Raw genomic sequence first — 12,491 nt, 5'->3', positions numbered from 1 at the left:
AACGCAAACTGCGTGCGCATTGCAGGAGGAGGTGATGGTGTTGGAGCGAATCCTACTGCAGACCATCAAGTTCGACCTGCAGGTGGAGCACCCGTACATGTTCCTCCTGCGTTATGTCAAGCAGCTGAAAGGTTGACGCCGTCCATCACCTTGGTAATCTCGTGCCGGTGCTCTTGGAATGTTGCCAACTGACGTGTGGCGTCTTGCGTTGTCAAAGGCGAGAAGAACAAAGTGTGCAAGGTTCTCCAGATGGCTTGGACCTTCGTCAACGACAGGTGAGCGGGCACGTTCGCCATTCAGCTACTGTGGGGGCAGGCCCTCGCAGCCCAGGCAACGTTGGGGTACCGTCACGTTGGGATGCTCGCACATCAGAATTGAATAATTGCAATTATGTGGATCAAGTTACAGCAGCTTTTGTAGTCAAGGTGACGCCAAAGTTGAAAGTAAATTCAAAATGGCGGACTTCCTCTTAGGTTTAGCATCTGGCACCAAGAGGCTTTTTTGTCGGGCTCTTTCTGTTACATATACTACCAAATTTTCGTAGATGTAATTGAAACGTACAACCGGGGCTGCTTTTTTTTTTTTTTTAACTTTCTAGGGTGCGGTAGCGAGCCATCTTTTAAAATCAGCACCGTTTTTTATTGGCAAATTGGCGGTTAAATGTGCAAAATGGTCCAACATTGGACATTCAAAAATTCATAGCTCACTTGCTGTACACTTTAGACTATGGCCCTAATGGACTTTTTTGTACGTCTTGGGCTGCTACACGTGCCTGCCAATTTTCATAGGCCTAGGTCAAACGGGCTGGAATTCTATTTTGTTTTCCAACTCTAGGTGGCGCTTCAGAGCCATTTTGTTGTCATCCATTACCGACTTTGAAATATTACAATTCTCTTTTTTTCCACCCCCCATTTGCAAGAATACTGGAGAAATTTTTAGTCTCTTCCATTTATCGGGAAGGAAAGGGGTCTGCCAAAAAAAAAAAACTAAAATATTGGTCAACAACAGGTGAGACTTCCAGATGACCTGTTGTAACCCATGTCCCCTCCATGTCCCGCCTGCACCCAGCAGCCTGTGCACCATGCTGTCGCTGCAGTGGGAGCCCGAGATCATCGCGGTGGCCGTCATGTACCTGGCGGGCCGCCTCTGCAAGTTTGACATCCAGGAGTGGACGGCCAAGCAGTCGTCCCGCCGCTGGTGGGAGCAGTTTGTCCAGGACGTCCCCGTGGAGCTTCTGGAAGGTAAACCCCTCCTCAAGTTTTAAATTGGCCCTTTAACTTGAGTGTTCACTGCTGCTTTTTCTGAAAGCAAAATCACAGTTGTACTTGGCGGGGGCTATTTTCGACGGGTGGACACAGTTAAAACCAAGTTGAAAAACGATGGCCTATGTTGTGTGTTATTAGACATCTGCCATCAGATCCTGGACTTGTACTCCCAAGGCAACAAGCCCATCCCCCAGCAGATGCAGGACAAGGAGCGGGCACCCGCCCCCCCTGCCCTGACTCCCGCCCCCCCGGCGCCGCCGTTGGCCGCCAACCCGCCCCCGCCGCCGGCCAAGAAGGCGTCCCCGCAGGGCGGCAGCCCCGCGCGACAACTCAAACGAGCACACGTGAGCGAGCGCCTCGTTTTCATCCTTTTTCCCGCCGTCGGCCGCTAAAATCTTTGTTCTCCCCGCAGACCTCCCCCAAGGAAGAGCCAAAGCCCCCGGGTACACAAACCACCATTCAGAATCATTTCTAATTGATAACACGTTCAATATTTGAATACGTTTAATGTTCTTTCATCTTCAGAACAAGCTGGATCAAAGATTCCTCGACTGGAAAGCCCGATGCCGCCGCTGCCCACCTCGCAGCCGCCGCCGCCGGGTACGTGCAAAAAGCAAACCTCAGGCCTCACTTTATAGTCCACCTCGCCATCAAAAGATTCTTGAAAAAAATTGTGACACACTTTCAGGAAAAGATGTTTCACTTTTTTGAGAAGACTTGTGATATTTTGACAAAAATGTATATTCCTCTAGTTTTAAACAAAAGTTTCAGATTATGCATATTTTTATAAAATTAATCATTTGGTCGGTTTTACCAAAAGGTGTCATGTTTTTGCGAAAGGTTTTATGAATTAATACACAAAGTTGTATATTTCTTGACATATGATAAGTCATACTAACAAAAAATGTGTTTTGTGTTTAGGTTGACTTTTTAAAAAAAAAATAAAAAGTGTTTTATTATAGATATATATTTTTCGAAAAAACATTATTTTTACAAAATATATATCATCACAAGTTATGCATTTTTTAATACTTCCATGCTCCTTTAAATCCTATTTTTTTTCCAAAAACTTTTCAAGTTTTATTTTATTGAAAAAAAGTTTTATATTTTACAAAAAGGTGTAATTTTAGTTTTAAAATGAATATGAAAGTATTATAAAAGATGTACTGTTTTAACGGTAAGTCAAAACAAAACGCATTTTACTAAAATATGTGTAGTAATTTTTACCCGCCCAATAAATAATCTAAAATGTCATCCTTTTAAAAAAACAAAAGGATATTTATTTACAAAAAGTTTTGTATTTAAATTAAAGAATACCGAAGAAAAAATTGTTTTTAAAAAAGTCCTTTTTGCCACTTGTAAAGTAAAATATTTTTATATCAATCAAATTTGCAATATTGTGATAAAGTCAGAAAAAAAATATTGTGTATTAAACTCAAACTCAATCAATGTCCTTTCGTGGCGTTAGCAGGCAAAATCCAATATTTTTGTCTTTTTCCATTCCAGACCGCAAGCCCGCCGCCCCCGCCCCACCCGCCGAAGCGGAACCCCCAAGCGAAGCAGCCCCCCCGCCCCCTCACGCGCCACCGCCCAATCAGCCCCACGCGCCCCCTCCGCTTCCTCACCGGCCGCCCCCGCCGCCGCCTTCCAACTACGTCATGTCCACCAGCGGCTCGTACATGTCGGGCGAGGGCTACCAAAGCCTGCAGTCCATGATGAAGACAGAAGCGCCCGCCTACGCGCCCCCCATGCCGCCCACATATGCGCCACCCATGCCGCCCTATCATGTGTACCCGCCGCCCAGCGCCCCGCCGCCAACCCATTCTCTGCCTAGCGGCTACCCGCCGCCCGCCATGCCTCCCAGCTACCCGCCGCCGGGCTACACCAACTTCCCTCCGCCGCCGCACATGCCGCCGACCCACGTGCCCCCGCCCATCGGCCTCCCCCCAGCCGGATACCCGCCTCCGCCCGTGCCGCAAGGCCAGCCGCAGGTGCCTCTGCCCCCACCGCCTGGCATGCCCATGAACCGCGGTGGCTGGATGAGATGAATCTCGGCGCAAGAACCCATCTGAGTGAGCTGTTTTTTTTTCTTACTTGAGTCGTACTTTGATTTGCCGGGTTACAAAATGTTTAATTTTCATGGTGTATACAGCCTTTTTTCACTTCAATTTGGTGTGCTTGTACTTTAGCCCCCTCAAAGCGACGTTTCCGCAATCTTGTCGTCGTCTCGTCGGGGTTTCCTCGTGACCAGGTGGACTTTTCCGCCCTCGTTTGCCTTCTTACCAAAGCGCCTTTCTGCTTCTCGCACTCCCCTATGGAGTCGTGGCAAATTGGCACTTGGGGAAAATAAATTAGCTTTTTGCTTCCATTGTTGTGTAGCTAGCTGTCGCCATTTACTGGGTTGATCATGCGTTGCAATTTATAGCTATGATGTTTTCAGGAAAAAAAAAATCGCCTTACCCTTTATTCAGAAATAATACGAAATATATTACTTGATTATGAAAAGCTTATGTGCTGGAGAAAAAAAACAAGGGCAGATTCGGAAGTCGTGCAAAAAGATAATCTAGAAAGGTTTACGTGCATGTTGCATCTCTGATTAAAAAAAATAAAAAGTCTTGACAAGTATTCAGTGGAAAAACAAAGTAACTGATAAGTAACTTGTAATTTATCTTTTTAATCAAAGCCTCAACGGCAACCAGGCAAAATAATGAAATGGGAATGTGCCGATTGATAGTGCCCAACAATATCCCTTAAACTCCAAAAACTGTTATCTTGGTAATTAACCTAAATTATAAGAAATTGTGCTGCCAATTCATCTTGTATCAACTTGGTCTTAAATTGACTGATAATTCGACCATATTCCAACATTTCCTGGTGTTGCCACAGGGGGGCAGAGTCGGTGCAAAAATGAAGCAAGGGGCTCTGTTGAATCAACTGTCGTTTTATTTTCTCTCCTTCGGATTCTAAACGTGGCCAATCCCTCCTTCTGCGATCGGCTCGGATGCGTGGACGGGAAGACGTTACAGTCATGCGAGCCACTACGGGCGGGAACGTCGGCGCAGTCGCTTGAATGAGGGTTCCCAATGCAAAACGCGGACAAGTCCAGACGTCTATATACAGTTTTCTACAAGAGAATCATGGCTTCCAATCGCTTCCTAGAAAAAAAGGACACTTTTTACTCTGAGTTAGTGGACGTGAATATATTAGGGCCACACTGAAGGACAACTATTTTTTTCAAGAGGAGCAGTCACATTTTACTACCAAATTTATGACTAAAATCACTAAGGTAACTTTGCAAAAAGCTCAACATCTTTTCTCCCCCTCTCCCCTGTTTTATCAGGAGAAAAACATTTTCACCCACATCTTTGAAAAAAAGTTTTTTTTTTAAATAATTCCAATAAATTGGCGTCTGGGGGAGAAAACAAATATATTTTTTCACCTTAAATTACTTGATTTCTCAGGTACCAAAAAAATACTGGTAATTGGAAAATAAGATTTTTTTTTTCCTTTCAGAAAACCTCTCTTAGTTCCACCTAATCAACCTTAAAAAATGTACCGGTACCTCTTTTCTCAAAGCCTTGTAACTTTTGTAAAAAAAAAAAAAAAGCTTTTGACCTTGATAAATTATCCTAGAAAAATTGTGAATGTGACTTTCTTCAGGCGGAAAAAAACATTGAAAAATAAAACTTTGCACCTTTTTTTTTTTTACTTTCATAGATTTTGTTCTTGATTAAAAAAATGCTTCACTACAAAAAATACTTGCCCAAACTAGGAATTGGGATTTTTTTTTTTTTAAAAAAGCTATTGGTAAATACTACTTCATATGTTGTACCCGTACTTGAGTATGTAAGGTCAGGGTTTAGTTTTTGAGTGTGGCCCTAATACTGCTTGCCTGTGAAAATGAAAGCGTAATCGTACGTATCATTGCGTTCTCTTGCTTCTGACGTCAGGAATTGTTTTTTTAGGTTTTGGGGGTACAGCTAACAAGTCAAGACGCACATTGTCAGAACCATAAAAAGTTGCGAAGAACATGCACAACGTCAACAGTCTTGTAAAGTGAGACGCTTTCCGCTTCCACGTGACGCCGACCTGAGAACGTGATTGTCGAGCATGCACACAGCATCCAAACGGGCTCGTATCATTGTTTCCAAAATCCAAGAAAAAAAAAAATCACCTTAATATTACTCCAAAGAGAGCTAGTAGCCACAGGATAACAAATAGTATTCACAACGTACGCAAATGCGTCGCTTGCGCCCTAAAAAGTTGATCACATGGCCACGCTGAAATAGCACCCACCACTGTTATTAGCGCGATGCTCAAAAGGGAAGGGGGGGGGGCGACTACGATAGCGATCACAATATCGTGATATTAAAATTGCCACAATATTAGTAGCAGCACATCGATTTAAAAGCCCAAGTTTTTTCCATTGGGGCAGTTCCAGCACCCTCTAGTGGTTAGTTTCATTTGATGCACCTGTTTAAGACCCACACTAATCGCCAATAGGAGTGCATGACTGGCCAAGCCTATTTCTTTCTGAATGCTTTTACTCTGTTTTCAGTACATATTGTGATGTTGTTTTTTTTAATATGAGCTGCTTCTTTTTTTGCAGTGTCGTGACATCCCTAGATTATGAGAATGAAGTTGGAACACTACATTTGGTCTTCTTTAAAAGTAGTATTCTTTCACGATGGTCAAGTTTCAATTTGAGAAATCTAAATTGGTGGGTGACTTTCCCACAAAAAGTATTAGCTAAAATCGTAATAGCCTACGTTTACTTAAAGGTAAGTCAACCCAAAACATTTTTTTCCAAGAATATGTTCACAGCAGGCCCACTAGTTGAAACGGGGCATTCTGATGGATATTGCGTTTCTGTAATATGATTTAATCCACCTGTTTTTGGCCATCTCTGGGGGCGGCCATTTTGTCACTTGTCTCGACAGAAGATGACATCACAACTGCTCAGGGCGCAGGTAATGACCTATCACCTGTTTTCTGAAGCTGAGCCATGATTGGTCGTTATCTGAGCCCTGAGCAGTTGTGATGTCATCTTCTGTCGACACAAGTGACAAAATGGCCGCCCCCAGAGATGGCCAAAAACAGGTGGATTAACTCATATTCCAGAAATGCAATATCCATCAGAATGCTGTGTTTCAACTAGTGGGCCTCCTGGGAACATATTCTTGAAAAAAATATGTTTTGGGTTTATTTCCCAAGTACTGTTAACTTTTGTTTACTTTTCCCCAAAAAGTATTGTAAGTGGTACCTTTTTATTTTTTAAACATAAGTACAATGGTGTAAGAATTTCATTCTTGGAACTTCCCCCCCCCCCCAAAATATCAGTAATTTTCCAACTTAGTATATAAATATTTTTTCCCCATCTGAGCATGGCCCTAATCGTTCATTGGTGCAACAGAAAAACAAAAGTAAGATGGTAACAATGAAATGTTCCTATTTGTTTTATACAGAATATACAACATTGACAACGATCTGAAGATGTTAACGAGCCCAAAAGGTGCTAAGTCACAGTGGATCCACACGACTTAACACTAAGAACCATTTCTACTTTTTTTTACTCACTAGTGATAAACATGACAGGGCACTGCTTTGTAAATGATTCTGAAACAATAAGAAAGTACAATTTTTAACATTAGGCTACACCTAAATCTTATCATAGAACTTAGAGCAATCATTTGTATTGCGTTAACCGACGCTAACAAGAAACCCGATACGGTTGTAGCACGCAGTATCCAGGACAGGAGCTAGGGGGCGCTACAGGGGCTGTTATCAAAAAAATTGGGACCATTTCTGCCACTTTTAGCGGCAACTGTGCTTGAAACCATGTTGCATTGGCTGGCCCCTTCTGTGTCTCTGGGCCCAAAAAGTCAAGTGGTCGCAACGTTGTGGTGAAGGTCAAAACTAACGCGCACTTGTTTATCCCAGTAGTGGCTGTGTGTGACGTGGATTCCAGGGTGATGGATGTTGCGCACCGCCGCCCCCCTGCTGGCCGGTGGCGGCCCTACAGAGGCCCCTTGAACTGGTTGCCTGACAGGTGCTGGCGGATGGACAGCTTGGAGCCGGCCGCGTCTCCCAGCTTCCTCCACACCACCTACACACGTAACAAAACGAGTGCATGAAAAAAGTATTCCAATTTTTTTGTATATTACTGTTTTCTCTCTTATTTGTGCATTTAATTCTACTGTTGACCACTAGACGGCAGCACCTCTGTTTTGACATGACAACGTATGTAGTATTTCAGTTTAACCTAATTTATGCTGATGCTTTTTACGCATACAGAAAACGTCAGTCGTTTCATTTTTTTTGTTTGGCCAAGATTGTTGGTGTATATTGTGAGATCTTATTTATCTATATTGTGAGAAGTCAACCCAAACATATTTATATTCAGGAATTTGTTCTATGCTGGCCTACTAGTTGAAAGACGGCATTCTGATGAATATGCATTTGTGGAATAAGAGTTAAGCAGCAAAATGCACTTGTTTTTAGCCATCTCTCAGGGCGGCCATTTTGCCACGTCTGTCGACTGAAAATGACATCACAGATGCTCAGGGCTCAGAGAACGACCAATCATGGCTCAGCTTCAGAAAATAGTAGGGCTGTGAGTGATTGGTCGTTACCTGAGCCCTGGGAAACTGTGATGTCATTTTCAGTCGACAGAAGTGGCAAAATGGCCGCCCCCAGAGATGGCTCAATTAACTATTTCTATTCCACAAACGCAATATTCATCAGAATGCCTTGTTTCAACTGGTGGGCCTGCAGAGAACATATTCTTGAAAAAAGTAAGTTTGGGTTGACTTCCTTTTTAAGATTGTTCATTTGGAAAAACGTTAACTCTCAGAACAGGGATCAGTGTACAATATGTTTTGTGTTTTTAAAGACATTAAAAAATGCTAAAATGGCGGGAGTGAAAGACAAAATGGATGCCGCCATCGTCATCCGCAGCTCATTAGTGGAATGACCTGATTTGCTGAATAAAAATTGAAAAACACCTTTTTGTTTGCTTGTTTTCATTGCAGCTCAGAATATCAAATGTAATAAGCAATCAGTTAGCAACAACTTGCATGCGATGTCTTTCAGCTTTTCCTCAAAAGTGGAAAGGTCTATTCTTGAAGAAATACTACTAACAATAAAAATGTTAAACACTTTATAATCTTAGTTGGGGTTTATCTATTGTTCAATATGAAGTGACCGCAAGTAAAATGCGTGTGTGTTTCTGCTTACATACGTTGCACATCTCCCTGACGATGGCCTTCTCTTTCTCGCTGAGGTCGTCCTCATAGTCTTCGGGAACTTGCTTGTCCAAGTTTTCGTGGACCTCCAAAACCTGCAGGACCCAAAGTCACATGAGCTGCCTTTGCAGCAGCCAAACAAAATTCGGGAGCGGCGGATGCCCGCTCCTTCCGCTCACCTTCATGGCGTGCACCACGGCCTCGGGCTTCTGGACGGACGACAAGTATCCCGTGGCCGGAGACGATTCGCTGGTGGGTAGACGACCCGAAACCTGAACGACAACAGCATTAGCCTGCACAACGCATGGCGGTCGGCTATGGCTTGAACCGACTACATATCACTTTCGCCACCAGACATCTTTAATGTGTGTGTGTGTGTGTGTGTGCGCGTCTACTGACCACGTTGTGCATGGCGTCCTGGCGTTGAGGCAGCGAGGACAGCTGCGACTCGGAGTGGTAAAGAGTCATCCCTTTCCGCAGGGATCGCAAGTCACCCGGGTTACACTGAAAACACAAAAACGATATGTTTGTCATTATGAATGAAATGATTACAAACAAAAGAAGTGCATTAACTTTGAACCCGCAGCCCAGAACAGAAGTAAACAGTGAGAGCAGAACACCTAACTGAAGAGCTTCAAAAGATAAGGGGCTAAAAACACCATTTGCTATACATGGTCGTTTTTTTCCACAATGCCTTATACTATACCCTTACTATACATGGTCTTTTTTTTTTTTTTTTTTTTACAAAGAACGCCTTACTATACATGGTGGGGGTTTTTTTTCGCAAAAAACGCCTTACTATACCCTTACTATACATGGTAGTTTTTTTTTGCAAAAAACGCCTTACTATACCCTTACCACATTTTTAGTAAAACACGCCTTGCTATACCTTTGCTATACATGGTCGTTTATTTTTTTTTTTTCCACAAGAAATGCCTTAATATACCCTTACCGCATTTTTAGTAAAACACGCCTTACTATACCCTTACCACGTTTTTCGAAAAAAACGCCTTACTATACATGGTCTTTTTTTTTTTTTTTACAAAGAACGCCTTACTATACATGGTGAGTTTTTTTCACAAAAAACGCCTTACTATACCCTTACTATACATGGTCTTTTTTTTTTTTTTACAAAGAACGCCTTACTATACATGGTGGGGGTTTTTTTCGCAAAAAACGCCTTACTATACCCTTACTATACATGGTAGTTTTTTTTTGCAAAAAACGCCTTACTATACCCTTACCACATTTTTAGTAAAACACGCCTTACTATACCTTTGCTATACATGGTCGTTTATTTTTTTTTTTTTCCCACAAGAAATGCCTTAATATACCCTTACCGCATTTTTAGTAAAACACGCCTTACTATACCCTTACCACGTTTTTCGAAAAAAACGCCTTACTATACATGGTCATTTTTTTTTTTTTTTACAAAGAACGCCTTACTATGCATGGTGAGTTTTTTTCACAAAAAACGCCTTACTATACCCTTACTATACATGGTCATTTTTTTTTTTACAAAGCACGCCTTACTATACATGGTGGGTTTTTTTGCACAAAAAACGCCTTACTATACCCTTACTATACATGGTCTTTTTTTTTTTTTTTCACAAAAAACGCCTTACTATACCCTTACTATACATGGTGGGTTTTTTTTGTTTTTTTTCGCAAAAAACGCCTTACTATACCCTTACTATACAATACATGGTCATTTTTTTTTTTTTTTTTTACAAAGAACGCCTTACTATACCTTTGCTATACATGGTCGTTTTTTTTTTTGTTTTTTTTACAAAAAACGCCTTACTATACCCTTACCACGTTTTTCGAAAAAAACGCCTTACTAGACATGGTCGTTTTTTTTTCACAAAAAACGCCTTACTATACCCTTACCACGTTTTTCGAAAAAAAACGCCTTACTATACCCTTACCACGTTTTTCGAAAAAAACGCCTTACTATACATGGTAGTTTTTTTTTACAAAGAACGCCTTACTATACCCTTACCACGTTTTTCGAAAAAAACGCCTTACTATACATGGTAGTTTTTTTTCGCAAAAAACGCCTTACTATACCCTTACCACGTTTTTCGAAAAAAACGCCTTACTAGACATGGTCGTTTTTTTTTCACAAAAAACGCCTTACTATACCCTTACTATACATGGTCATTTTTTTTTTTTTTTTTTTTTACAAAGAACGCCTTACTATACCCTTACCACGTTTTTCGAAAAAAACGCCTTACTATACATGGTAGTTTTTTTTTCGCAAAAAACGCCTTACTATACCCTTACCACGTTTTTCGAAAAAAACGCCTTACTAGACATGGTCATTTTTTTTCACAAAAAAACGCCTTACTATACCCTTACTATACATGGTCATTTATTTTTTTTTTTTTTTTACAAAGAACGCCTTACTATACATGGTGGGGTTTTTTGCACAAAAAACGCCTTACTATGCCCTTACTATACATGGTCTTTTTTTTTTTTTTTTTTACAAAGAACGCCTTACTATACATGGTGGGGGTTTTTTCACAACGCCTTACTATACCCTTACTATACATGGTAATTTTTTTTTTTTTTTTTTACAAAGAACGCCTTACTATACCCTTACCACGTTTTTCGAAAAAAACGCCTTACTATACATGGTAGTTTTTTTTTCGCAAAAAACGCCTTACTATACCCTTACCACGTTTATCGAAAAAAATGCCTTACTAGACATGGTCATTTTTTTTCACAAAAAACGCCTTACTATACCCTTACTATACATGGTCTTTTTTTTTTTTTTTTACAAAGAACGCCTTACTATACCCTTACCACGTTTTTCGAAAAAAACGCCTTACTATACATGGTAGTTTTTTTTCGCAAAAAACGCCTTACTATACCCTTACCACGTTTTTCGAAAAAAACGCCTTACTATACATGGTAGTTTTTTTTTCGCAAAAAACGCCTTACTATACCCTTACCACGTTTATCGAAAAAAATGCCTTACTAGACATGGTCATTTTTTTTCACAAAAAACGCCTTACTATACCCTTACTATACATGGTCTTTTTTTTTTTTTTTTACAAAGAACGCCTTACTATACCCTTACCACGTTTTTCGAAAAAAACGCCTTACTATACATGGTAGTTTTTTTTCGCAAAAAACGCCTTACTATACCCTTACCACGTTTTTCGAAAAAAACGCCTTACTAGACATGGTCGTTTTTTTTTCACAAAAAACGCCTTACTATACCCTTACTATACATGGTCATTTTTTTTTTACAAAGCACGCCTTACTATGCATGGTGAGTTTTTTTCACAAAAAACGCCTTACTATACCCTTACTATACATGGTCATTTTTTTTTTACAAAGCACGCCTTACTATACATGGTGGGTTTTTTTGCACAAAAAACGCCTTACTATACCCTTACTATACATGGTCTTTTTTTTTTTTTTTCACAAAAAACGCCTTACTATACCCTTACTATACATGGTGGGTTTTTTTTGTTTTTTTTCGCAAAAAACGCCTTACTATACCCTTACTATACAATACATGGTCATTTTTTTTTTTTTTTTTTACAAAGAACGCCTTACTATACCTTTGCTATACATGGTCGTTTTTTTTTTTGTTTTTTTTACAAAAAACGCCTTACTATACCCTTACCACGTTTTTCGAAAAAAACGCCTTACTAGACATGGTCGTTTTTTTTTCACAAAAAACGCCTTACTATACCCTTACTATACATGGTCATTTTTTTTTTTTTTTTAACAAAGAACGCCTTACTATACCCTTACCACGTTTTTCGAAAAAAAACGCCTTACTATACCCTTACCACGTTTTTCGAAAAAAACGCCTTACTATACATGGTAGTTTTTTTTTACAAAGAACGCCTTACTATACCCTTACCACGTTTTTCGAAAAAAACGCCTTACTATACATGGTAGTTTTTTTTCGCAAAAAACGCCTTACTATACCCTTACCACGTTTTTCGAAAAAAACGCCTTA

At 40.6% G+C, this 12,491-nt stretch overlaps 2 protein-coding genes across 8 annotated transcripts in view; one reads left to right on the top strand and one right to left on the bottom strand.

Moving 5' to 3' along the window:
• ccnk (cyclin K) overlaps positions 1-8,268 on the top strand; it is a 58,949-nt gene extending 50,681 nt beyond the window's left edge. For 4 of the 6 annotated variants that reach the window (XM_086019100.1, XM_086019101.1, XM_086019099.1 and 1 more), the window contains 8 exons: positions 26-131; positions 218-275; positions 1,069-1,241; positions 1,404-1,609; positions 1,678-1,708; positions 1,791-1,865; positions 2,772-3,337; positions 7,206-8,268. In XM_086019100.1, coding sequence (XP_085875226.1) covers positions 26-131; positions 218-275; positions 1,069-1,241; positions 1,404-1,609; positions 1,678-1,708; positions 1,791-1,865; positions 2,772-3,313 — 1,191 coding nt within the window. In that variant the 3' untranslated portion in view covers positions 3,314-3,337; positions 7,206-8,268. The remainder of the gene's footprint in view (positions 1-25; positions 132-217; positions 276-1,068; positions 1,242-1,403; positions 1,610-1,677; positions 1,709-1,790; positions 1,866-2,771; positions 3,338-7,205) is intronic. The other 2 variants (XM_086019098.1, XM_086019097.1) reach the window with 2 other exon arrangements.
• The window catches only part of ccdc85cb (coiled-coil domain containing 85C, b), a 45,135-nt gene continuing 39,352 nt past the window's right edge, over positions 6,709-12,491 (bottom strand). For both annotated transcript variants that reach the window (XM_086019108.1, XM_086019109.1), the window contains 4 exons: positions 8,909-9,013; positions 8,689-8,781; positions 8,506-8,604; positions 6,709-7,371 (listed from right to left, as the gene is read on the bottom strand). In XM_086019108.1, coding sequence (XP_085875234.1) covers positions 7,282-7,371; positions 8,506-8,604; positions 8,689-8,781; positions 8,909-9,013 — 387 coding nt within the window. In that variant the 3' untranslated portion in view covers positions 6,709-7,281. The remainder of the gene's footprint in view (positions 7,372-8,505; positions 8,605-8,688; positions 8,782-8,908; positions 9,014-12,491) is intronic.

This window comes from Filicampus tigris, chromosome 20, assembly GCF_054856515.1.
Source record: "Filicampus tigris isolate MCC_2025a chromosome 20, RoL_Ftig_1.0, whole genome shotgun sequence".
NCBI classification, from domain to species: Eukaryota; Metazoa; Chordata; class Actinopteri; order Syngnathiformes; family Syngnathidae; genus Filicampus; species Filicampus tigris.
This window is presented reverse-complemented; position numbering and strand designations above follow the sequence as displayed.